The 27,746-nt window shown below is 35.3% G+C and overlaps 1 protein-coding gene across 1 annotated transcript; it reads right to left on the bottom strand.

Moving 5' to 3' along the window:
• Positions 1-1,991: 1,991 nt before the first annotated feature.
• On the bottom strand, positions 1,992-27,746 carry LOC120120306 (B2 protein-like). Its single transcript, XM_039139962.1, has 8 exons — positions 27,738-27,746; positions 22,098-22,107; positions 6,587-6,606; positions 2,783-3,387; positions 2,597-2,697; positions 2,415-2,498; positions 2,210-2,320; positions 1,992-2,122 (listed from the first exon to the last, which is right to left on the bottom strand). Exons 4-8 carry the CDS (start codon positions 3,381-3,383, stop codon positions 2,057-2,059), a joined length of 963 nt encoding a protein of 320 aa, XP_038995893.1. The 5' UTR covers positions 3,384-3,387; positions 6,587-6,606; positions 22,098-22,107; positions 27,738-27,746; the 3' UTR covers positions 1,992-2,056.

The raw sequence follows: 27,746 nt of genomic DNA on the forward strand, positions 1-27,746 counted from the left end.
TTGGATCGATATGATCGAGTTATTGAATTTGTTTTGTTTAAAAAATTACCTAACATAAATATAAATTGGGTAAACTACAAGTTTAGTACCTTGTCTATCATTTTTGTTCCATTTTAGTCATCATGTTTTTTTTTCAAAATCAAATCTAACGTTTTGATTTTATTTTGATCATTTTCCGTTAAATACTTAATAGAATTGTTAATGTTGTAAATTTTAATTTTTTTTATTAATTTTAATTAATTTTTATAAATCAATAAGGTGACGACACAAGTCTTAGCTCTCTTAATAGAGGGTTAGGCGCAGAACCGCCTGGGATAGATAAATATTATGATTATTTCTTCAAAGTATATATTAATTATTTTGTTATAAAATAAAAATATATTATTAGATTAATAAAAATAATTAATCATATTTGTCAAAATAATTATATGGAATAAAAATATAAAGTTAATTAAACTTATAAATTCACATACAAGGCACGCAACTTCAATTTCTGACCAACAATCAAATATTGAACCATATATTAAAAACAAAAGGGATATTGTATTACAATAGTGGAGATTTTCCCAACCACAATTTGGCATAAAAAGGAGCCTTGATTGAAGGAGTGGTCTAATGTTATGAGAAAAGATGGCCTTTCATACTTCCACTTTTACCCTTCTGTGGCTGACGCCTCAACCGCCCATTGCATTAAAAAACAAGTTTATCCGCTTCCGGTTTCTAAATTTTATTCAAACTGCTCTTTAAATAACATTAGATGGACTGCTAAAGAAACTTAACAACGGCCCAAATTGGGGTAGTGGAAGATTAAAATTTAATTAATTAAAGTATATAAATGATCTCTTGGTTATAGAACGTTATTTTGTGAAATTTCTCAATTATTAAAATTTATAAAATGATCATTTAACTATAGAACGAAATTTGCTAAGTCCCCGACTATTAAAAGTTATAAAATAATAATCTAATTATTCATATGTTCTAAAGTTGTTATTTTTCGTTAAAAAATTAATGTCTGTTTAAGCTAAAAGTTAACTTGTTGACTGATATATGATAAAATCATATTTTTTTATATTTACTAGTAATGTTGTTACTTTTAAGGATTGAATTGACAACATAATGTAAATGAAGAATAAATTTACAAAATATAACTCAAACAGTTCTGAAATCAAATTTTATTATATCTCAGTCAGTAAGTTTAAGTCAAGTTTAGACAACAATCAATTTTTAATAGAAAATGATGAGTTTAGAGTAAATGAATAGTCGAATGATTATTTTACAACTTTTAATAATCCAAGACTCAACAAAACAACATCTTTAATCGGAAGATCATTTTATAATTTTACCAAATTATTTAGTAACCATTTCACTTAAAAAATAAATTTTAGAAATTAATATTTTAATTCCTACTTTGCGATCATATTAAAATCTTCCTCAACTACTTTACTATTACTCAACCAATCACCTAATTTAGACAAGTAAATTTTTGTCTCACTATTTCACTCTAATTTTAGCCCATAAGAATTAGCGGAGTTGTTAGGCATGTTCATAAGCAGTTTACGTGGATCAATCAGTTTAGCTGTGCATATTAAATTTAAATTAAAGAGCCTTAATGAGCTTCTTAATTGTTTGTAGTCAATTGCTTCATTTTTGGTGAGAAAATTATTAGGCAATCCTCCATTGACTTTCACATCATTTCTTGAGCTCCTACAACAAACAAATAACCTGTTGGAACTACAATGCAAATGTGTACACCAATATCTCAAAATACATCACATATAATATCACAAATTAAGTTGATGTTCATCACTTGCTTCAAGTATATTATTTATGTATACAAATACAGTACACCGAACCGTATCTATATTAAAAAAACAGGACAAACATAACTAGCCCGTTTGAAAAAATGCTTTACATCCAACAGGTTGTGGATCCATAATACTGTCTTTGTTTCACAAATACATTACTCTATTTTTCTCTACTTATTCTTCAACTCTTTCTCTTATCTTCGTGTACGTGTATACGTATTCCTAGTATCAAGTTTGCTCAAGTATCTTGCTCAGAAATTAAAATCAGAACCCAAGCTAGCACCTTGCTCAGCAAATATATCCAACAGGGAAAGTGCCTGCAAATTTTAACAGCATAAGTAAAATTAACCCAAGTTGGTAAAACTAGGAAAAATTCTAGATTAGCATTAAAGTGAAAATTTTACCTCCGGAATGTTGAGTTCAAGCCGGAACTTTGGACCATCGTAGTGATGGAGAATTGGCCTAAATGAGTCTTCTTCAAGTGGCTGGCAGATCTTTCTTGTAATAACACGAACCTGTGGAGGAGAATCAAAACCCTTGGTATTGCTCCAAAGATACTAAAAATAACATAATTTGCTGTTATATAAATTGTAATAATGAAATGAATACCTGAGCAGGGAATCTTGATTCGCCGGCGCATTTCTTGTCCTCCCAGGCAGTTGGGTCGATGTTTGATCCACCAAAGCTTGCAGCCTGAATAGAATAACATCGGACCATTATTATAATTTTCAAACACAGTTAGGACAAAAAAAAAAAAAACAGTAATCAGAGTTAAGAAATAGTGTCGGCACCTCAAAAACTCCATGGAGTTGGTGGGTGGAATAGTTGTAGAGGAACAGAGGCAGGCCCGGAGTTATTGCCCGGACTGAATCTCGGTAACGTGGAGGCAATCCTGCATATGATTCATAGCAACAAATTAGAACTGAATCTCAAAAACAACACTTTTACAGAGGAAAAGAACATGACCAAAGACATACCAAAGAGCTGTCTCCTGAGATTATCTTCCATAGTATCGTTGTTGCAGACAAAGATATATCCGCCGACAGTTTCATTCCTCGGCAAAGACTCAGATGGTGGCAGTGTCTTAAACCTCTTATCAGCAGAAGTCTTCCCATCTTTATCCTTATTTTCGTTGCTATTGTTGTCGCTATTGTTCTTCTTCTTCTTCCCATTTTTGCTTCCATGATTCTCCTCTCCTTTATTCTTGTTAGCCTTCAAATTAACATTGAAATTATTGTTGCTGACTGGATTTGAATAAATCCCTTTATTGAACCCTCCGTTGATTCCTAAATTCTTCTGAGATCCAACCGGACCGAACCCGATGCCGTTGTTGCTAGTGGCTCCAATCTTCCACCCATCGTTACTGAGAGAGTTGAAATCGGAGACCTTTGGCTTCAAGTTGGTGAGGGAATTAACGTCACCGCCGACTCTGATATCAAAATTCCTCCGTTCATCAGGCCTCTTGGGAAGATAAGCGTTGCTCCATATGGAATCATTGAGTGAAAGATTAGCCAAGTTTGAATTTTGGACTCTTAGTTGATCACTGAACTGCCAAAAGGATTGCTGGTTGTTCTCCATCTCCAATGGAAGATAATTTCACAAACTGGTTGACAAAAACAGAGAGTTCAATCTGTATTAACTTATGAAACAAGACAATGACAGAGACAACAAGGTAAAAGTTGGGATTAAATAGATTAAAGGGAAATGAGAGTTGAGAAATTTCCTGGAAGCTGGGCTGGGTGATTTTAAGATTAGGTGTTAACTTGTCATAATCCAAAATGAAATTAATTAATTAATTAATTACATTTTACAAAGGTAAGTAGGTAGAAAACGAGCGATGAGGGAAAAAACGCGGTTTGACGTGGCAGAAGAGGTGCTGAGTCTTCTAGTAGCTCCTCTTTCCCCTTCATTTATTTTTTAATTTACACTTTCCTTAGGTGTTAAGTCTTGAAAAAAAGGGTAAATTTTGTATTTAATCATTAACCTATTTGTGTGATTACATTTTATGTTATTAGACTAGTTTCTTTAAAATTATATCTAATATTATATGTTAGTTTTGATTTATTCATTCATCATTCAAAAAATTAGTGATGATACTGTCACCACAAGATAATATCACATCATTATTAAAAAGAATTAAAAAATATCATGTCAGCAGATCTATTTATTTTTTAACTCTAGATAATCAAAATAATATCAAATATGATTTAAAATATATATATGGGAAGAGATGAGCATGGGTCGTGTAGGGTAGGATTTTCGATCAACTTGACTCGACCTGAAAATCATATATCTTCCACCTGACCCGAACCCAACTTGACCTTTTGAGATAAAATCCTAACCCAATTCGACTTTTTAAGATAAAATCTAAACCCAACTCAACCCGAAATAATATATTTATTAAAAAAACATTATTTTTATTCAATAAAAATAAAGATCTAATTGAAAAAATTAATATATAGAGAGACATTATTGTAATTATCTCTAAATATAACTGTAAAATTATATATTCTTATTGATTCAGCTTGAGTATTTTTCACTGTAAACCCAAACCGAACGTAACTTCTAAAAAATCTGACTCGACCCGACCCTACCCGAACCTAATTTTTTTTTATAAAAAATCCTATTCGATCGGGTTGGGTGAGATCAGAACTCGTCGGATTCGGATCCCATCCCTATACCTATATATGGGTGACCAAACATAATTGTGTGAATAATTAGATGACTGCATACTTCATTTACCCAAGAAAAACTAGAACAAGGATGTTCTCTTTATGGGGATCAACTCACACGTGTGTCGGCATTTTCTACACGTGGGAGAAGGGTTTTGTGCCTGCCAATGGATCCGGGTGACCCATTTTAAGATATATTGAATCATTGATTTCGACTTTGCAAATCAAATGGGATTTTTTTTCTTGTTTTAATACTTTGGTCAAAGCACGACCGAGTACGTAAAGTTTGGTAGGGTTAGCTTTAAGATTCATCCATTCGTTGGGTGGTTCTATTTTTTGGTACAATTGATGTATCTACGGATACTATAAATTTACAATTGTCAGAAACATCTGCCAAATAAGACTTAAATAAAAGAGTGAATAATTTTAAGGGTAAACTATATTTTTCATCATCCCATTATGGATCTTAAATTTTGTATAATAATAAGTTGTATCTTTCATCTTTACATGTTATCTCAATTCGATCTTAGGTTTAAAAATTTAGTTCACAAATTTTACATATTTTATCAGTTCGAAACTCTTACACTAAGAAATTTAAAAAAAATAAATTTTAAAAATATAATAGATTTCCAACAATCATTGTGTTATTCTTTCCCAGAAGCCACCATCTTATTGTTTATCAGAATCACCTCATTTTGTTGATTTAGTTTTCTCAAAATTGAACCCAAAATTGAATCACCATCATTTTGTTGATTTAAAAAGTATTAATTAACCCATATTTTTTTCCTACTTGACCTTTTCATCTATTTATCTCTTGACATTTTTGGAGCTTAAGATTTTGAGGATTTTGATTAGCAAAATGATGCTATCTAAACATTAATATTGTCACGAACCACGTGGTCTTTGTGGTAAAGGAATTGCTATTATTCCTTGAGGATCTAGATTCAAACATCATAAATTCTAGGGATGCGAGTGTCCAATGTCAAGAGGTTGAGAGTTATCTTTAAACAAATAATGTATTGTACTTATCCCATATTAATAATATTAATATTGAGTTAATCAACTTTGTCATAATATGATTTGTCATAGTACGATTTGTCATAGTATGAGTGATAATCAAATTATGAGATTTTTTATCATGTAATTTGATCAATTTATTTTCAATATTTTCATTCTCATTTTTTTTCACTCTAAACAAAGTATAAATGAATAAATTCATTGAGAGGGTTACATGATAAACGAGAATGTTCTTCTTCTTAGAGGTTACGAAAATGAACAATAGTTTCTCTAGGATGTACGTGCATTGTCAATAATTAAGAAAGATTTTGGACATATATTACCTTATAATCACTCCAAAATTAATTCAATAAATATATACAACCTAATTTAAAAAGAAAATTATTATTAGAACCTTTTAAATTCGTTTATGCAATTTAATTTTCATATCCTCTCCGTAAATGAGTTAGTATCACATGATAAATTTAATGATTTTAAGAATAATTAGATCATATCATATAATAAAAATACATTATGAAGTTGAAATAAGGATAATCTAATAGTAGCAATGTCGGAAAGGTCCTTAAGCTTTTTTAGGGCTATGGCGGGATGTGATCCAACTTAATTTTTTTTAAAAATATTGGGTTTTAAAATAAAGAACAAATAAATAGATTCAGAGTCGCCATCGACCTTTGGATTAGGTACGTCGAATAACAAAAAAATATATCTTTTAAAATAATTTTAAGAAAAATAATTTTTAAAAGATAAAAAGGGATATGCGTTTAACCAGAAACTTGTTTTGAAAAGGGTTCGAGAGTCGATTACGCGTGGGAAAGGATTAACACCCCACAACGCCCAAAATCGGTATCTAAGCGAATATACATCATCTGAATATTGAAATTGACAAATTTGAATATACATTTAAATTATGATCCTATTAAAAATTTTCAAAAAAAGTATTATTTCGTACGAACCATCTTAAAAAACACACTTCTTGCTAATTAAGGCGTATTTTATGGATTTTCTATACCAAAGATCGTTACCATGTTATTCTTAAATTATATTTAATATATATGTAAAAGAGTGAATGAAATAAATAAAGAAACCATTGGAGTAGAAAAAAATATTATTTTGTGTGGTCAATTCTTGAAAACACATTCTTTGTTAGTTAAGGTGCGTTTACATAAGTTTCCCGTACAAGATAATATTCGTTTAATTTTTTTAGAGAGAACACATATTCTTAATATGTCTAAAATATAAATCCAATTTTTGTTCTCTAATTGTATAAATGAGGGACTAACATGAACATTTTGTGAGTTTATGGCCAAAATTTAAAGCATGAAAAAAAAACGAAATGAACAAGTCTTAAAATATAAATAATAAAAAACGTAGATGCTGGAAATAAATAAACCACAAGCAATATTGGTGGCTAAAATAAAATGAAGTGCAAAGTAAGATGCATAAAATGAGGACATAGAAAAATAAGTGATGGAATCTTTAAAGAACTAAAATAAAATGCAGAAAATTAAAGAGACAAAAAAAATAAAATACCGAAAATTAAAGTGTATGAACAAAAAGATAAAAAATAATAGTAAAAACATGAATATTTAATATTAAGTTTAAAAGTTGGGGGCTCATTTTAAATAACAGTTTAACCTGGACCATAAATAATGTGGGTTGTACCCTAGGGCGGGTCACCGCAAGGTCGTTGAATATTCGAATATTAGGGAGTTAACGGGTTAGCTTGAACAAATAAATAAAATGTTAGTAAGTTAGTATAAATAATAAAATAAAAGTTAGTATATTAGTATGAACAATAAAATAAAATGTTAGTATGAACAATAAAATAAAAATATTAGTATGTTAGTACGAATGATAAAATAAAATGTTAGTATGTTAGTATGAACAATAAAATAAAATGTTAGTATGAACAATAAAAATAAAATGTTAGTATGTTATTAGTTAAATTAAAAGAAACAAAAATAAAGGGTTGAAATCAAAACAAGCAAGAATGGAATATAACAGATTAGTGACTAAATTAAAAGTAATGAAAATAAAGTGACAAAAATAAAATAATAAAAAACGTAGAGGTTTGTTAACTAGCTTGTAAAAACACGGCAAAAAGGGAGGGGTTATGCGTGATTTTCCCATTTTTTGACGTATAAATACCACATTTTAGTTATTTTGGGCAAAGAGGAAACCTTAGCCTCTCTTTCATTATTTTATTTCTTCTTAAATCCTCTCTACCTCCTCTCTCACCGGTACACCTAAAAATTTTAGAAAATCGATCGGTCACCGTACATCGATGGCCAAACCTTGCTCCAACAACCTCCTAAGGCCTCCCCTTCTTCAACCCTAGCCACAATTGGAACCCAAAAGCCCCAAAAAACAAACCCCTCTAAAAAAACTCTCGACCGAACTGGAAAAAACCAACACCGTCGTATATCAGCGGAGTTTTACCCCTTGGACATCATTGATGTTAAACCTACCTAAAAAATCTCTCACCTTTAACCTTAAACCTAAACCCAAAACACCTCTAAACTAAAAAAGAGCCCCTAAACGGTCGAAAGGTTCAACCTTTAGGACCTTCGGCAACCAAAAACTCCTAAAGGAAGTCTCATTCCCCTTTTTTGACGACCACTCTCTACCGACGAGGGCTTTACCACTAAGGTAAAAAAATAGTTTGTTCATTTTTAGACTTTATTTTTTCTGTTTTCCAGAGAAATAAAAGAAGAAGAGCTTGACACAAAAGGTAAAAAAATACCTTGATGGTTGTATTCCTTTTTGAATATGGGACTTTTTGTTGTATATTCGAACCGAATCCCTCTTATATGTTGTTTGTAGGTTTTATAATTCGAGTAAAAAAAGCATTATCTCTATGATTTCTTTCCAGAGTTTTATTTTTTCCTTTGTTACAAATCTTTCCTTAAAAATGAAAGAGAAGAAAAAAGAAGGTGCTTTTACATCTCATCAATTTTTCTTCCTTTTTTTGCATGAATCTGACGAGGAGCGAATTTGGTGCTGGTGGTGGTACGGTGATGCTCGCGTGGAGGCCTAACTCTTGGAAGCTGTGGAGTCACAGCGTTGGGAGCACGCATGGATGTTTTTGGAATGCCTTGGCGGCGACGACTGATGCTTGGATGCTTGATGTAGTTAGGGTTTCTAAAACCCTAAATTTTCTAGGCTTTTGCTAGTTTAGGCCTACTTCAGTTGTAGTTTTGGGCTCGGTTTGGCATGTAATTCTGGTATGTGAAAATAAATAATAATAATATTAATATAATGATATTAATAATATTAATAAATAAAAAGGGTTTCTGGATGAAAATAGGTGTTGACAGCTGCCTCTCTTTGCCCATTCTTGTGTTAACAAGAATAGGGCAAAGATAAAAGACAATGCGTTTTTGTTCGGTACCATCTCCGCGCTTTAAAATCTGATAAGGGATATGTTCCACTTGTTTCTTCAGTGTAGATCAGATTGAGAAACGTTGATTCATTCCACTGTTCTTCAGGGAAGATTGAATCAAGGCAGACTTGTTCCACTGTTACTCAGGGAAGATCATATCTTAAAAATGAGGGATTTGTTCCGCTTCTTCTTGAGGGAAAATCAAATATGGGGACATTGATTCATTCCACTGTTCTTCAGGAAAGATTGAATCGAGGCAGACTTGTTCTACTGTTCCTCAAGGAAGATCAAATCTTGAAAGAGAGGGATTTGTTCTGCTTCTTCTTAAGGGAATATCATATATGGGGACGTTGATTCATTCCACTATTCCTCATGGAAGATTGAATCGAGTTCGATTCACTTTTCTTGTCTTCAAGAATATAAAATCTAAATATTAAACATTAACCCCTGTTAGTATGTGTTTGAGAATTTGAAAACATCATACCTGAAAGTCTTGGGAGGATAATCTTTAGAAAATGATTTTTCTTGTGGAAATTTGTCTCACAACCACCAAATATGGGAATCTTCCTCGACTTGAGTGTCAATTGAACCTCTCTCTTTTTGGGACTTTGAATTGGTTATTTTTTTAAAAATTTAATTTTTCAGAAAAGATTTTTGATGAGAGACTTTGGAAATTGTTTTCTCATTTTTTTGGAAAATCATGCGAAAACATCCTGCCCGAAGGTCTTATGGATGGCCCAAAGGACTTATCATCTTGCTCGAAAGGCTTATAGATGACCCGAATGATTTACTCATCATGCTCGAAAGACTTACTGATGGCCCAAAGGACTTACCAATCCTAGAAATAGTTTACTAGGTAAGAAACTTTTCTTACTTTTCAAAAATTTCAATTTTCAGATTTAAATGAGAAAATTTTCTCATTTTTCAAGAGACATGCAAAAACATCCTGCCCAAAGGTCTTGTGGATGACCCGAATGACTTATTATCTTGCTTGAAAGACTTATAGATGACTTAAAGGATTTAAGCATCATGATCAAAAGACTTACTGATAACCCGAAAGACTTACCAATTTTGGAAACAATTTACTAAGTAAGAAACTTTTCTTACTTTTCAAAAATTTTAATTTTCAGATTTAAATGAGAAATTTTTCTCATTTTTTGAGAGACATGTGAAAACATCCTACCTGAAAGTCTTATGGATCGCCCGACAAACTTATCTCTTGCTCGAAAGACTTACATATAACCCGAATGATTTAAGCATCATGCTCGAGAGACTTACTGATAGCTCGAAGGACTTACCAAATTTGGGAATAGTTTACTAGGTAATAAACTTTTCTTACTTTTCAAAAATTTCATTTTCTGAATACACTAAATGAGAAACTTTTCTCATTTTTTAAATTTATAAAACGACTTAATGGTCGGGCAACATGCCCCACTTCAAAGTAATGCTTATTCTATGGATTGAGCCACCTGTTCTTCAGGTTCTGCCTCTCTAAACATGATTCCCTGTATTTGAGGTTTGAATTCTAGCTTTCATTAGCTGAGATTTTGACATCATGGATCTTTCCTTTTCACTGAAAGATCTATAAAAATCATGTGTTTATGTGTGAAACACGAATTCAATTAAATGTATCAATGTAATGCATTTTTTTATGTAAATGATGTTCTCATGAATGCATAAATGTTGATTAAATTTTTCTTTGACTCCAAAGTGGAGAACTTGGTCTTCTTCTACTTGACCACTCTTCTCTAAGGTTTACTCAGATATTAGTGTAGCAACTTAAAATTTCAAGCTTGTATCCCTGAAGAGCTATATGATCATCTTATATCTTTGTTTTTACTTTTTCTTTTATCTGCATTAATGTATCATAAAAGATGTTTCGTTTCTCATATTCTTGCTGTGTTCAGGAACATGACCTTGATGCCCATTTTTTCCCTCAACTTAATTGCGCTATCAGAGTTATTTTTCCATGACTCTACAGCTAATTAATGCTTGAATGATTTTCTCCACAAGGTAAGCTATGTTCAAATTCATGGCATGTCCATGACACTCCAAGTTTTGAGGCTCATTCTCAATGTCTTTTTGGTCCAAACCTTGTTATCTCAACATGATATGGGTCATTGGTCATGCCCTAATGTAGGTACTTCCATGACTCATCCCTGTTTGGGTACCGAAATTTCATCCTTGATTGATCTCACTATCGCATTATTTATTAAAAATCACCAGCCCATCAAAGTATGAGGAGTTTTGTTCTTGAGTATTTTGATATTTCTGTTGAGTTAATCGATCGATGGAATCGGCCAAGAGGGGGTGAATTGACAATTAAAATTTTAGTGAAAGCTTTTGCAGAAAATTGAAAGAAATTGCACAGCGATTTAGAGTGGTTCGACTTTCTCAACCAAAATCTACGTCCACTACCTTAGCTATCCATACTAAGGATTTTCCAACAAATTCACTAATTTTTTCTTTCTTTTGAGGCCAAAGAGATAACCTTACAACTCTCTCAAGAATATATCCCAATTCTTGAGAACACTCTTTCTCAAAGAGAAGATTACAAATTTGCAAACTTACAAGGAAATTCTCATAAGGTAGTTTGTTTGCACAATTCTAGAACAAAGAAAAGAACACTAAAAATGAATACAATTGAGTACAAGTAGTGTTCTTGAAAGCAAAATGAATATTGAATGAAAAATAGGCTTGAAATGCTCAAACTTGAGGTTTGATGCTTTCTCTTTGATTATCTCTTGATTCTAGTTGCTTGTTGTTTCTTGTTATTGATCAATGGCTTCTAAGCATGTTTAAATACACCTTCAAATGATTCTGAACGTTGGGGATGATTAGTGGAGTCAATAGAGCCGTTTAAGTGTGAAAACAATTAATTAAAGCAGTTGGGAGCGTCAGTGCATCGATGCATACCCTAGGTGTATCGGTACATCAGTGTAAAATTCAAATATTTTGACCGTTGGACTCTCAGTGCATCGGTGCACTAAAAGTGCATCGATGCATAAAATGCATTCGATGTTTTGATAAAGACTGAGTGCATCGATGCATGGTCTTGTGCATCGATGCATCAAATGCACTGAGTGCATCGATGCATGGTATGTGCATCGATGCATAAAATGCATTCGATGTTTGAAAAATTAATCGGTGCATCGATGCATGGATTGGTGCATCAGTGCATTACTTTGGAAAATTGATTTTAGGCTTGATTTTGGTTCAAAATACTTTGTGAAAATTGTTTCAAAAATAGTTTAAGTATAAAACACAATTTTACACATTTAGTAAGGTTTGAATTTGAACTTGAAAGACTTTGAGTAATAATTTGATATTCGATTAATTAAATCGAATATACTTAGAAAATCATTTGTAAAATATTAAAATTCATTTAAACTTAATTTGTTATATCGAAACATCAAAATGTTTTCAACAATCTCCCCCTTTTTTATATAACAAAAAACTTGAATAATTTTAAGATTTTCTTTGAAGATAAGTTTTGAAATCAATTTTAAAATTACTACTCCCCCTTACTATAACACTTCTCACCTTTTAAAAACATTTTAACACTGATCACTTCTCCCCCTTTTTGTTAAATCAAAAAGACTCAAAGACCAAGTGAAAGAAGGTTTTGAAAAAAAAAACATAGCCAATTGATTAACATTGAAATATAGCTTAAGCTATTAAGATAAAAGATCAAAAGAGAGATTAGCCATTAGTTTCATAATCAATATTCATAATCAATGTGACATGGTAAATTGGTCATAATGCAACTAATATGGAAATGATGCAAAAATTAATAAACATTAAGCTTAAAATGAAAATTCAAACCAAACCAATATATAATAAGTTTAAAATCCATAAAACATCCAAATCATATCTCCAAACAAAGTCAAACAATCCAAAGAAAACAATAATCCCCAAAGTATTCAAAATGTTTTAACAATAAAAGTTCAAAGATGATCCAAAACAAAACAAGATCTACTCGTCCATAGAAGGATCGGGAGGCGGAGGAGAAAATCGGGCTTGCATATCAAGAGAGAGAATATCCATACGTGAAAGCATCTCTCTTTGAAATTCCATCTGTCGAGCTTCCAAAGTGTCTAAGCGTTGATTTACTGCTTCGTGAGTAGCAGTCAAGTGGGACTCGATGGAAGCATACCGTAGATCAAATGTCTCCAAAACCGAACGAAAATACGGAGGCATTTGATCCTTTTGTGGAGCTAGTTCCGGTGCAGGCTTATCGTTTGGAACGTGATTGTCGATATCTTGCATAAGTTGTTGAAACTCAGGATCATCGTCAGCAGCCGGTACCGGAGGAGGAGGAGGAGAACGAGAAGAGTTAGGAGCAGCTCATGAAGAGCTAGCTCCCGGGGTTTGCTTACCGGGTCAAAATACCCAAAGATCGGTTTCCTCGTCTTGTTTACAATCCGCTTTCTTCAAGGAAGTAAGATTGATTTGGTTTTGGAGTGGGATAGGATTGTCGAGAGAGACGTCTAGACCAAGTTTGATAGAGAGGTTAATAAGAAGATATCCATAAATCAATGTTTCAACATGTTTTGAAGGAACAATGTTTATGATGTCCACTAGTTGATTGAATATAATGTGGGGCAGATTTATTTTGATTTTTATTTTTAATACAATACATCCACCATAAATCCCTAGCACGAAGTGTGGAGTACCTATCTCCGGATGGTCTAAACCACCAAGAGATCATCAAATGGAGAAAACGATCGTGTAAGATCGTAGAGTACTAACACTAGAGTTTGGAACATAGGGATATTCCATATTTTCAGTCTCATTATATGACCCATTATCATCTAACCCAAAACGAAAAGCTATAGTCTCGGGGTCAATATTAATATATTGGCCTAAAAGATATGATCTAATGGCTATAGTCCCACATTGAGTTTTGTTTTGAATACATACCGCTTTGGAATAGAAAATGAGGACTAACTGCTGATAAACGATAGGTTTGAGCTGCAACAATTTATCAAACTTCCAAGCTTTAAGAATCGGAAGGTATTCAAAGTTAATATCTATCATAACGTGAAGAGAAGGAATACACTCTTCCCGGATTCTATAAGTTTGAAAAGAATTTCTGTACCTAGAGTACAATTCGTCTCTACGACGCTCAAGCATGTTAAAACAAGATCCTAATAGAGATGAAGGTGGAGGATGAACGGTATTAGGAGGTTGGTTTGAACGAGAACGACTCGACGAAGTCCTAGGGCATTTGGGATTAGACATGGTTTAAGAATCGGAAAAAGGAATATAACCTGCAATTTGAAAACATGTATGTAATTTAATCAATCCCAAAACTCAATTGAGTCCTCAATAATTCAAGGTTCGCTAAATCAAATCCTAATGGGCAAGGTTTTTGAAAACTATTTGAAAATAACCCTAATATGTATAGTTTTCATGAAAACAACATAATTAAATAAAAAAACATCAAATTTAAAAATTAAATTCAGATTTTCGATATAATAAATTTTTTTATTTCGAAAAATTCAGAAAAATCTTTGAAAATTTGTTAGTTTTTGATGAAATTAGTTGTAAAAACTAGTTTGTAATCATCAAACATTCAATGCCCGATATAATGTTCATCATAGAACTAATTAAAACTAGTCCTAAGATCAAAAAATCAATAAAATAGAAGTTTTTGAAATATTACCTTGAAAATTTCGGATTTGAGAGGAATGTGATGTTGTTTTGCACGATTTGATGATTAAAGCAGGATTAGGAGTTGAAAAGCTCGAAGATTCTGAAAAAATTATGTTGATTTTGAGCAAAAGGAGGATTTAGAGAGTGAGAGGGGCGTACGGTTGACGAGGATATAGTTTTAGGGTTTGAAACAAATGAGAAAATAAGCCTTTTAAACCCAGAACCCGACGGATGCATCAATGCATGACCTCGTGCATCGATGCACATTCAAGGCGTGCATCGGTGCATCAACATGATGAATCGATGCACATTCAAAGGGATGCATTCGATGCACTATTAAGTGTATCGATGCATGAAGCACAAAAATGTCAAAAATCTGTTTCAAACACTTAAAATGCTAAATTAATTAGCTCTAGTAGTATTGGCAACTAATATAATGAAAATTAATCATGTTCAATCAATCAAATTAATCCTTAAATTTCATTTGAACATAAAATTAATTTTCATCAAGCAACATAAACTCCCCCTAACTAATAGCAAAGAATGCAACAAAAAATTATTATTATAAGCATTTTTCATTTATACTTAAAAGTGCTAAAATTATTTTAAACACTAAGTGAAGATAGGCCAGTTAAACCTAATTCCCTCCTAAGTGTCCAAAATCTTTCCTTGTCTAAAGGTTTTGTAAAGATATCCGCTAATTGGTGCAAAGTATTAACAAATTCTAGAACTACATCTTCCTTAGCGACATGGTCTCTAATGAAGTGATGTCTAATTTCAATATGCTTAGTTCTAAAGTGTTGGATGGGATTTTTAGTGAGACAAATATCACTAGTATTGTCGTACTTGATAGGAATGGTACCTACTTCAATTCCATAATCAAAAAGTTGTTGTTTCATCCATAAAACTTGTGCACAACAACTACCGGATGAAATATATTCTGCTTCTGTGGTAGATAATGCAACACAATTTTGTTTCTTTGAAAACCAAGAAATCAACATATTTCCAAGAAATTGGAAAGTACCAGAGGTGCTTTTCCTATCTAATTTGCATCTGTAACCCCCTAGACCAGGCCTATGCGTTCGACTAAGTCTAGTGGATCACATTATGATTCTTAAAGACATTTTTCCGAAACCGTTATTAAATCAATGTAAAATCACATTATAAATGACATGAAATTATAATAAATCATACTATCAAAACCCAACTTGTAAATATAATATCAATAAGTAATAAATTAATTTAAAACATATCTTAAAAAAAAAAATCAAATCACGATAACCCGAATAGTAATAGCAAAAGTGTCATCATATTAAAATCCCATACTTTAAAATAAGGTCCATGTCAACAAAATAAAGTCAACTTGCAAGGTAAAAACATTACAATCAGATATACTTCAAGAGATATGTTGATCCTCCAAGTGCTCAATCCAGGGTATCTAACCAACAATATCTGAAAGGGGAAAAATATTTTCGAAAAGTGAGCTAGGCTCAGTGTGTCCCAATATTACCATAAAATCACTATAGGTACACTAAACAAATCATAGTCCAATAAGTCTCATAAAATTATACTGCAGTAAATCTCTTTAAAAAAAACGTTACCCTAAGGAAACATCTTAGGGCCTGAGAGCCTACCCAAGATAGATTTCGGGGCCGTGGGGCCTACCTAAGAACACATCTTAGGGCCGCAGGGCCTACCCGAGAATAATCTCAGGGCCGCAGAGCCTACCTAAGAGTCACATTAGGTCTGTAAAATTTTCCAGCTTGATCAGAGCTGTACTTTATAAATTCGTATTCCAAAAATTCAATTGCACCGTGTTATAAATTCCATAAATCCATAAACATGGTAATCATATACCATTTCAAAACAATTATCAGATAACAGTCATAATCCATAAATCATCACATTAAATCGGTGCATCAACAATACGAAAACCAAAGAATTCAGTGTACCACATATTAAAACAAATAAAACAGTTCAGTAATAAATAGGGAACACACCTCGATAATATGTTCAAATCGTGGATCTACTGATTGCTGGTTTCACCACGCTCTGCTACAGTTTTCGAACCTAATTTATAATATCACTATATTACTAATGGGTAACATAAATAAATCTCTAAAATCATAAAATTTACGAGTCTTACGAGTGAATACTGGTATACGTGGTTTAACTGATCTAGAAGAGTTGGGTCAAGCTATCGAACGATCCGAAGAGTCTCTTGTACCTTCAAACAATAATAATTAATCAGCCCCAAATCTTACTTAATTGTTCAAAGCTAGAATTCTTAAGTATATAAGCATTTTTCGGGTTTGACTATCATTTTGGGGTATTTCGAGTCTGAATTTGGCCAAACGGATTACGGAATCGGAATCAGGACGTCGAAAAACATAAAGTATGACTTTTTGAAAATTCAGATTCTTGGTCAAAGTCAAAGTCAACCACTTTGACTGTAGATTTGGAGACCTTCGGATTCGAATTTGACAAAACGGACCACGGAAACGGATTTGGCACGTCGAAAACTATCAGGATAGGTATACTCGGAAAAGATTAACGGTCGTTTAATGCTCGGTCAAAGCATTTTAAGTTTTGGTCAAAGAAAGTCAACGGTCAACGGTCAGGTCGGGTCGGGTCAACGGTCGGGTCGGGTCAGACCGGTCAAACCGGTTCGAACCGGTTGAAACCGATCAAACCGGTTGAAAACCGGTTAAACCGGTTTCCAGCAGCCACTCGCCCTGCGGAGGCGCGTGTGGCGCGTGAGGCGTCCTCCGGGGCCCTAAAAATCCCGAAAAAATTTCTAAAAATTATTTTGAGCGATTTCGAGATACTTACAACGATCGGTTCAAATTTTTGAACGGCAGAGAGCTCGATTTCAAATCGGTCGAATCTTTGACTGCACCACCTCCTCACGCGCCGCCGTCTACGGCGGACAAGATTGACACCGGTGAACTCGGAACGGCACAAGGAACACGATGGTGCGGGAGGTGTCGTAAACAGAGCAACGATCAGCGATGAATTTAAGATTTTCTCGGCGATAGAGCTAACAAAACCGTCGCTACTTTGACTGGAAATTCCCGACGTTTGGCCGCGTTTCGCTTCAATTAATTTGAAGGGTTTGCTCCTCGCTCGATGATGAACACAACGGTGGTTTCAAAACAACGATCGAAATTCGGACGGCGTCGGAATCGAGTTTGGAAGTTGTGTGCGTGAGGAAGGATTTGTGAAATTGATTTCTGTTTTTCAAAACAGAAATCACGCATATAACAATTGTCTGCCGACACTCCATGGTTAAATTCAGGGCTTGGTCCCTGAATTTTCTTTAACTTTAAAACAAGCTCCAAGTTTTAAAATCTTTCAATTCAGTCCCAAATTTTCGCCAAATTTTCACAATTAAACCCTCCAATTTTAATTAAATATTATTTTGAAAATCGGGTTGTTACAATTCTCCCCCTCTACAAGAAATTTCGTCCTCGAAATTTACCTTATGAGAATAGTTGAGGAAACTGAGCCTCCATTGACTCCAATGTCTCCCAAGTAGCTTCTGAGGGGCCTTGATTCCTCCACTGAACTTTGACCATTGGAATTCGTCTATTCCGAAGAACTCGTTCATCTCTCTCCAAGATCTGAATGGGCTCCTCTTCATATGACAAATCAGGTCTCAGCTCTACTTCTTCAACCTGAATAGTGTGACCTGGATCTGGACGGTATCTCCTCAACATTGATAAATGAAAGACATCATGAATACGACTTAGCTCAGAAGGCAACTCAAGCTGATATGCAACAGGTCCTACCCTCTTCAAGATACGAAATGGTCCAATAAATCTTGGACTCAATTTACCCTTACGCCCGAATCTTAATACTTTCTTCCAGGGTGAAACTTTCAAAAAGACCCGATCTCCCACTTCAAACTGTATATCCTTCCTTCTTTGATCTGCATATGATTTCTGCCTATCAAATGCCTCTTTCAGACGGTCACGGATTAATCTGACTGTGTCCTCCGTCTCTCGCACTAACTCAAGTCCCAACGTTTTCCTATCACGCAACTCAGTCCAACAGATCGGAGTGCGACATTTACGCCCATAGAGCGCTTCATAGGGTTCCATACGAATACTGGTCTGATAACTGTTATTGTAAGCAAATTCAGCCAACGGCAAAAAGTTCTCCCAACTACCATGAAAATCGATTACGCAACCCCGCAACATATACTATAGAATCTGAATTACTCTCTCAGATTGACCATCAGTTTATGGATGAAAGGATGTACTATAATCCAATCTTGTTCCCAAAGCCGTATGTAACGCCTTCCAAAATCTCGAAGTAAATCTCAGATCTCGATCAGAAATAATAGACAATGGAACACCATGCAATCTGACAATCTCTGAAATATACAATCTTGCCAGCTTATCCAAAGTATAATTTACTCGCACAGGAATGAAGTGAGCTGACTTTGTAAGTCTGTCAACAATCACCCAAACTGAATCTTTTTTCAAAGGAGTCATAGGCAAGCCAGTAACAAAATCCATAGTAATACGCTCCCATTTCCATTCAGGAATCTTGATAGGCTGTAACAAACCTGATGGATGTTGATGTTCTGCCTTAACTTGCTGACAAGTCAAACACCTAGCCACAAAGTCAGATATGTCTTTCTTCATACCAATCCAATAATACCTCTCTCTCAAATTCTGGTACATCTTATCTCCTCCGGGGTGCATAGCATATGGACTACTATGAGCCTCAGTAAGGATAGTCTGCCTCAATTCAGCATCATCAGGCACACAATATCTACCTTTAAAGCATAAAACTTCATCCTGATCAATTGCGTAATCTGTGTTTGTCCCCTGCTCTACTTGCTCAAAGATGGAAAGCAAGGAGCTATCAAGGGGCTGCTTAGCTTTGATCTCATCAACCAAGGTCGGCTTAACTTGCAATTCTGCTAACAAAGTGCCATCGTCATATAAATTCATCTTGGCCATTAAAGACCTCAACTCCGATACCGTCTTTCGACTCAAAGCATCTGCTACAATGTTAGCTTTACCAGGGTGGTAATCAATCACGCAATCATAATCCTTTAGAAGCTCTAACCAGCGACGCTGTCTCAAATTAAGTTCCTTCTGGGTCAGAAGATACTTTAAGCTCTTATGATCTGTGAAAATGTAACACTTCTCTCCATAAAGATAGTGTCTCCAAATCTTCAAGGCAAAAATTACTGCTGCCAACTCTAAATCGTGAGTAGGATAATTACTCTCATGCGGCCGCAGCTGACGGGATGCATAAGCCACCACCTTACTTTCCTGCATTAAAACACAACAAGTCCTGAATGTGAAGCATCACTATACACTGTAAAATCCTTCCCGGACTCCGGTTGAATCAACACCGGTGCTTGAGTCAAAACCGCCTTTAATTTCTCAAAGCTCTCCTGTTGTGCCTCGCCCCAGTCAAACAACACATTCTTCCTTAACAACTTTGTCAAAGGAGAAGCAATGATCGAGAAGCCCTCAACAAAACGTCGATTATAACCAGCCAAGCCCAAGAAACTACGGATTTCAGATACGTTCTTAGGTCGTTTCCAATTCATAATAGCCTCTATCTTGCTGGGATCAACCTGAACACCTCGCGCAGAAATAATATGCCCCAGAAATGACACTTCTTGAAGCCAAAACTCACACTTGCTTAGTTTGGCATATAGACGATGCTCTCTCAAAGTCCGCAGAACGATCTTCAAATGCTCGTCATGCTCTGCCTCAGTACGAGAATAGATCAGAATATCGTCAATGAAGACCACCACAAATTGATCCAAATATGGTCGGAACACCCGATTCATCAAATCCATAAAAGCTGCAGGAGCGTTCGTCAAACCAAAAGGCATCACTAAAAATTCATAATGACCATATCTAGTGCGAATGCCCGTTTTTGCAACATCAGATCCTTTAACTTTCAATTGATAATACCCCGAACGAAGATCAATCTTAGAGAATACAGTAGCTCCTCGCAATTGATCAAATAAGTCATCAATCCTGGGTAATGGGTATTTATTCTTGACCGTCATCTTGTTCAATTTCCGATAGTCAATACATAATCTTAGCGACCCATCCTTCTTTTTCACGAATAGAACTGGAGCTCCCCATGGTGAAGTACTATGTCGGATAAATCCTCGATCGAATAATTCTTGCAATTGGACTTTCAACTCCTTAAGTTCCTTTGGAGCCATACGATAAGGTGCCATAGAAATAGGTGAAGATCCCAGATAAGTCTCAATCTCGAACTCTACCTCTCTATCAGGAGGTAACCCAGGCAACTCCTCCGGAAAAACATCAGGAAACTCGCTAACTGTACGAATCTCCTCGATCGTGGACAATGCACCTTTGGTGTTCAAAATACAAGCAATGAAGGTCTCATATCCCTTCCGGATCATACGATCAATTTCCATCGCTGAAACTATATTGGAGAGATAGCCACGCCGTTCACCAATTAACACGACAGTCCAACCATCTGAAGTCTTCAGAGTAGCCCGCTTGTATTCACAATCCAGCTTTACCTTGTGTTTATTCAACCAATCCATTCCAAGAATTAGATCGAACTCCTCTAAAGGAAGCTCCATAAGATCAGCGAGAAAAATTTCTCCCTGAACCTCGAGAGGGCAACGCCGAAATACTTTATTCACTAATACCGCTTGTCCTACTGGACTCGTAACTGTAACAGTATTTTCAGCGTTCTCTATCGGAATCTGAAGGTTTCGAGATACTGAGCTCGATACATAGGAGTGAGTGGAGCCATTGTCCAGTAATGCAAAGTATGGGATAGAATAAATAGTAAATGTACCTGCAATAACCTCAGGCTCATCTCTGTCATCCCGACGTCTAGTGGCATAAACCAAGGCTGGCTGTCTAGCCTCAGAAACTGTTGGCCCTCTATTTTGCTGAGGTCGAGCTCTACTGTCTGTCCTGGACGCTGAACCACGAGCCTTTACTTAGCTACGATCTCTAATTGGAGTATGTACTGTAGTCTGAGAACGCACAGGAGTCTGGGTAGCGATCCGCTCAGACAAAGCTAGCTGAGGACAATCCCTCCGAAAATGTCCACTAGATTCACAATGAAAACATGCTCCGGTCTTCCTATAACACTCTCCCGTGTGCCGTTTCCCACAAAAGTCACACTGAGGCACTAGAATCGGAACCGAAGAACCACCTCTACTAACAGCTGAAGGTGATGATACAGTAGGCCTGAAGCGTGTATTGCTCCTCTGAGGGGCTGAAGTACGAGTCCTCTTACCGGAATGTGCGGATGATTCAGTAGGGCCAAAAGATTTCCTAGATCGCTCCTGATCAACACGCTCTCTACCAGAAGCTAACGCCTCCATCTCCTCAGCATCCTTGGCTCTGCTTACCAGCACATCAAAAATCTCATCTTGAAGGGCTACCACCTGCCTACGTAGCTCGTATCTGAGTCCAAAGGCAAATTTACGACATCGATCTCTTTCGGTAGACACCAGACTGATTCCATACTTTAACAATTTCAAGAACTCTATCTCATACTCTGAAACAGTCATGTCATCCTGAACCAAGTCCTGAAACTGCTGTCGTCTCTAGACTAAGTAGCGCTCACCCAAGAATCGGCTCCGAAAGCGCTCCTTGAAGAAATCCCATGTCAAACGATCAGTAGAAACACTACTGGTCACTGACTCCCACCATGTGTGGGCATTTCCATCTAACATCGCTACTGCCCCCAAATATCTCTTTGCTGAGTCCAAACCCAACTGATCCATGCGTCTTTCTGTATCCTGTAGCCAATCTTCTGCTTCAGTAGGAATTCCTCCAAGCTGTCCTCCAAAAGTCCTGACCCCATTAGCAATTAGAGTCTGTGAAATAGGAACCTCAGATACAACACCAGCAGCTCTGATTGCTCCCTGTATCAACTCCAGAAATTGTCTACCAAAAGTCTCATCCAAAGCAACTCCGGTAGATTCTGACTCAATATCTTTCGCTCCTATGATCGGTGTAGTCATGCCAATACCATCGGTAGGAGGCAGATTCGTTGGGGTCGTAGGAGCAGGATCACCTATCGGAGGTGGGGGATCTACTCGTATCTCATCGATCGGATCTGCAAATCTAGCCACTCGACCTCGTCCACGGCTAGTTCGACGACCACGTCTAGCACTCATTTTTATGGATCTCAAGTTTACTACAGAAGATAAAACTTAGGGTTAGATAAGCACTTGGAGTCTCGAACACAGTTAAAAATTTTAATAACTTTGTGACATGACCTTTGTATCTTGTTTTGTAAAATATTTCAAAATCGTATCTTCCATGTGGACTCATACACAGTCCGAGGGTTAAAAACCAAAAGCTCTGATACCAATAAATGTAACCCCCTAGACCAGGCCTATGCGTTCGACTAAGTCTAGTGGATCACATTATGATTCTTAAAGACATTTTTCCGAAACCGTTATTAAATCAATGTAAAATCACATTATAAATGACATGAAATTATAATAAATCATACTATCAAAACCCAACTTGTAAATATAATATCAATAAGTAATAAATTAATTTAAAACATATCTTAAAAAAAAAAATCAAATCACGATAACCCGAATAGTAATAGCAAAAGTGTCATCATATTAAAATCCCATACTTTAAAATAAGGTCCATGTCAACAAAATAAAGTCAACTTGCAAGGTAAAAACATTACAATCAGATATACTTCAAGAGATATGTTGATCCTCCAAGTGCTCAATCCAGGGTATCTAACCAACAGTATCTGAAAGGGGAAAAATATTTTCGAAAAATGAGCTAGGCTCAGTGTGTCCCAATATTACCATAAAATCACTATAGGTACACTAAACAAATCATAGTCCAATAAGTCTCATAAAATTATACTGCAGTAAATCTCTTTAAAAAAAAACGTTACCCTAAGGGAACATCTTAGGGCCTGAGAGCCTACCCAAGATAGATTTCGGGGCCGTGGGGCCTATCTAAGAACACATCTTAGGGCCGCAGGGCCTACCCGAGAATAATCTCAGGGCCGCAGAGCCTACCTAAGAGTCACATTAGGTCTGTAAAATTTTCCAGCTTGATCAGAGCTGTACTTTATAAATTCGTATTCCAAAAATTCAATTGCACCGTGTTATAAATTCCATAAATCCATAAACATGGTAATCATATACCATTTCAAAACAATTATCAGATAACAGTCATAATCCATAAATCATCACATTCAATCGGTGCATCAACAATACGAAAACCAAAGAATTCAGTGTACCACATATTAAAACAAATAAAACAGTTCAGTAATAAATAGGGAACACACCTCGATAATATGTTCAAATCGTGGATCTACTGATTGCTGGTTTCACCACGCTCTGCTACAGTTTTCGAACCTAATTTATAATATCACTATATTACTAATGGGTAACATAAATAAATCTCTAAAATCATAAAATTTACGAGTCTTACGAGTGAATACTGGTATACGTGGTTTAACTGATCTAGAAGAGTTGGGTCGAGCTATCGAACGATCCGGAGAGTCTCTTGTACCTTCAAACAATAATAATTAATCAGCCCCAAATCTTACTTAATTGTTCAAAGCTAGAATTCTTAAGTATATAAGCATTTTTTGGGTTTGACTATCATTTTGGGGTATTTCGAGTCTGAATTTGGCCAAACGGATTGCGGAATCGGAATCAGGACGTCGAAAAACATAAAGTATGACTTTTTGAAAATTCAGATTCTTGGTCAAAGTCAAAGTCAACCACTTTGACCATAGATTTGGAGACCTTCGGATTCGAATTTGACAAAACGGACCACGGAAACGGATTTGGCACGTCGAAAACTATCAGGATAGGTATACTCGGAAAAGATTAACGGTCGTTTAATGCTCGGTCAAAGCCATTTTAAGTTTTGGTCAAAGAAAGTCAACGGTCAACGATCAACGGTCGGGTCGGGTCAACGGTCGGGTCGGGTCGGGTCAACGGTCGGGTCGGGTCAGACCGGTCAAACCGGCTCAGACCGGTCAAACCGGTTCAGACCGATCAAACCGGTCAGAACCGGTTAAACCGGTTTCCAGCAGCCACTCGCCCTGCGGCGGCGCGTGTGGCGCGTGAGGCGTCCTCCGGGGCCCTAAAAATCCCGAATAAATTTCTAAAAATTATTTTGAGCGATTTCGAGATACTTACAACGATCGGTTCAAATTTTTGAACGGCGGAGAGCTCGATTTCAAATCGGCCGAATCTTTGACTGCACCACCTCCTCACGCGCCGCCGTCTACGGCGGACAAGATTGACACCGGTGAACTCGGAACGGCACAAGGAACACGATGGTGCGGGAGGTGTCGTAAACAGAGCAACGATCAGCGGTGAATTTAAGATTTTCTCGGCGATAGAGCTAACAAAACCGTCGCTACTTTGACTGGAAATTCCCGACGTTTGGCCGCGTTTCGCTTCAATTAATTTGAAGGGTTTGCTCCTCGCTCGATGATGAACACAACGGTGGTTTCAAAACAACGATTGGAATTCAGACGGCGTCGGAATCGAGTTTGGAAGTTGTGTGCGTGAGGAAGGATTTGTGAAATTGATTTCTGTTTTTCAAAACAGAAATCAAGCATATAACAATTGTCTGTCGACACTCCATGGTTAAATTCAGGGCTTGGTCCCTGAATTTTCTTTAACTTTAAAACAAGCTCCAAGTTTTAAAATCTTTCAATTCAGTCCCAAATTTTCGCCAAATTTTCACAATTAAACCCTCCAATTTTAATTAAATTTTATTTTGAAAATCGGGTTGTTACAGTATCATTCATAATCCGTATCAGAGAAGGCATGCAAGCTAAAGCTAGAGTCTCTAGGATACCAAAGTCCTAAACTAGGAGTGTCCTTAAGGTATCTAAAGATCCTCTTAACAGCTAGTAAATGTGATTACTTAGGGGCATGATTGAAATCTAGCACATAAGCAAACACTAAACATAATGTCTGGTCTACTTGCAGTTAGATAAAGCAAAGAACTAATCATTGACCTATATAATTTAAAATCCACATATTTACCTCGTTCATCTATGTCAAGCTTTGTCGATGAGCTCATTGGAGTGTTATGTGGCTTCCCATTTTCCAGTCCAAACTTCTTGAGCATATCTTTGACGTACTTAGCTTGATTGATGAAGATGCCATCTTTTCTTTGCTTGATTTGGAGTCCCAAGAAAAATGAGAGCTCCCCCATCATGCTCATCTCGAATTCACTTTGCATTAGCTTAGAAAATTCTTGGCAAAGAACATCATTAGTAGAACCAAATATTATATCATCAACATAAATTTGAACTACTAATAAATCTTTACCTTTATGCTTTAAAAACAATGTAGTGTCAACCTTCCTTTTTGAAAAACCTTTTTCAATTAAAAATTTGACAATCTTTCATACCAAGCTCTAGGAGCTTATTTTAAACCATAAAGAGATTTTCTTAATTTAAGAATATGATTTGGAAATTTTAAATCTTCAAAACCTGGAGGTTGTTCCACATACACTTCCTTTATAAAACCATTTAAAAATGCACTTTTAACATCCATTTGATATAATTTAAATTCATGAAAACATGCAAATGCTAATAACATTCTAATTGCTTCCATCCTAGCTACGGGAGTGTATGTTTCATCATAATCTATGCCCTCTTCTTGAGTATAGCCTTGAGAAACAAGTCTAGCCTTGTTTCTCACTATATTACCACTTTCATCAAGCTTATTCCTAAACACCCATCTAGTACCTACAGTAGATTTATTACTAGACCTTTCAACTAATGTCCATACTTTACTTCTCTGAAATTGATTTAACTCTTCTTGCATAGCCATAATCCAATGTTCATCTTTTAATGCTTCTTTAATATTCTTAGGTTCAATGCATGAGATAAATGCCACATAATTACAAATATTTCTAAGTGAGGATCGAGTTGTTACCCCTTTGGATGGATCACCTATAATCTCACCATCCTTGACATAGTTATATTCCCTTAGGTAAGAGACTTCTCTTTCTTCAATGGTTGGATTCTCGAGAGGATCATGAGTTTCCTCATTTTTCATTTCTTCCTTTGATTATGGTTCTCCATCATCATGTCTAACGTCATTTGTATTTATAATACCTACATCATCATTCACACAAGAATCCTTCTTCGGAAGGAGGTTATCATCGAAAACAACATGTATAAACTCTTCTACAACTAAAGTTCTTTTATTAAATACTCGATAAGCTTTAGAATTTAAGGAATAACCCAGAAAAATTCCTTCATCACTTTTAGCATCAAATTTGCCAAGATTATCCTTACCGTTGTTTAAAACAAAACATGTATATCCAAAAGGATGAAAATAGCTAATGTTAGGCTTTTTATTTTTGAAAAGTTCATATGGAGTTTTCTTTAAAATAGGCCTAATCATTACTCGATTAATAACATAACAAGCGATATTTGTGACTTCTGCCCAAAAATATTTTAGCAAATTGTTTTCACAAAGCATGGTTCTAGCCATTTCTTCTAAAGTTCGATTTTTCCTCTCAACAACTCCATTTTGTTGAGGGGTTCTAGGTGCTGAAAAATTATGGCTAATACCATTAGAATTACAAAATTCAGTAAATCCAAGATTTTCAAATTCAGTTCCATGATCACTCCAAACACTAGTCATAGAGTAACATTTTTCGTTTTGGATTACTTTTGAAAACGTGATGAATTTTTCTAATGCTTCATCTTTAGTACTTAAGAATAGAACCCAAGTATATCTAGAACAGTCATCTACCAAGAAAAATGCATATTGTTTTCCACCCAAGCTAATAGTCCTAGTTGGCCCAAAAAGATCTATATGGATCAATTGTAATACTCTACTAGTTGATACATCATTAATAGATTTAAAAGAAACTCGCTTTTGTTTTCCTTTAGCACAAGCATCACAGATTTTATCATTATCAAATTTTAGTTTAGGCAACTCTCGAACTAAATCACCTTGAATTAGCCGTTGCAAAACACTCATACTAGCATGTCCTAGTCTTCTATGCCATAACCAACTATCATGCTCATCCTTAGCAACTAGGAATAAATTAGTCATATCAATAGAGTCTAAATGCACCATGTATATGTTTCCTATTCTATGACCAACAAGCATAATTCGATTAGATGCAATGTCAATAACTTTACAACTATTTGTTTCAAATATGACATTGAATCCTTTATCACATAATTGACTAATACTTA

The sequence above is a fragment of the Hibiscus syriacus genome, unplaced genomic scaffold (assembly GCF_006381635.1).
Source record: "Hibiscus syriacus cultivar Baekdansim isolate YM2019G1 unplaced genomic scaffold, ASM638163v2 tig00110338_pilon, whole genome shotgun sequence".
NCBI lineage: Eukaryota > Viridiplantae > Streptophyta > Magnoliopsida > Malvales > Malvaceae > Hibiscus > Hibiscus syriacus.

Coding starts and splice junctions, on each gene's coding strand:
- LOC120120306 (XM_039139962.1), bottom strand. CDS start 3,383: ATGGAGAACAACCAGCAATCCTTTTGGCAGTTCAGTGATCAACTAAGA. Junction 2,698..2,782: donor TCTCAGGAGACAGCTCTTTG/GTATGTCTTTGG, acceptor AATCATATGCAG/GATTGCCTCCACGTTACCGA. Junction 2,321..2,414: donor AATCAAGATTCCCTGCTCAG/GTATTCATTTCA, acceptor TCTCCTCCACAG/GTTCGTGTTATTACAAGAAA.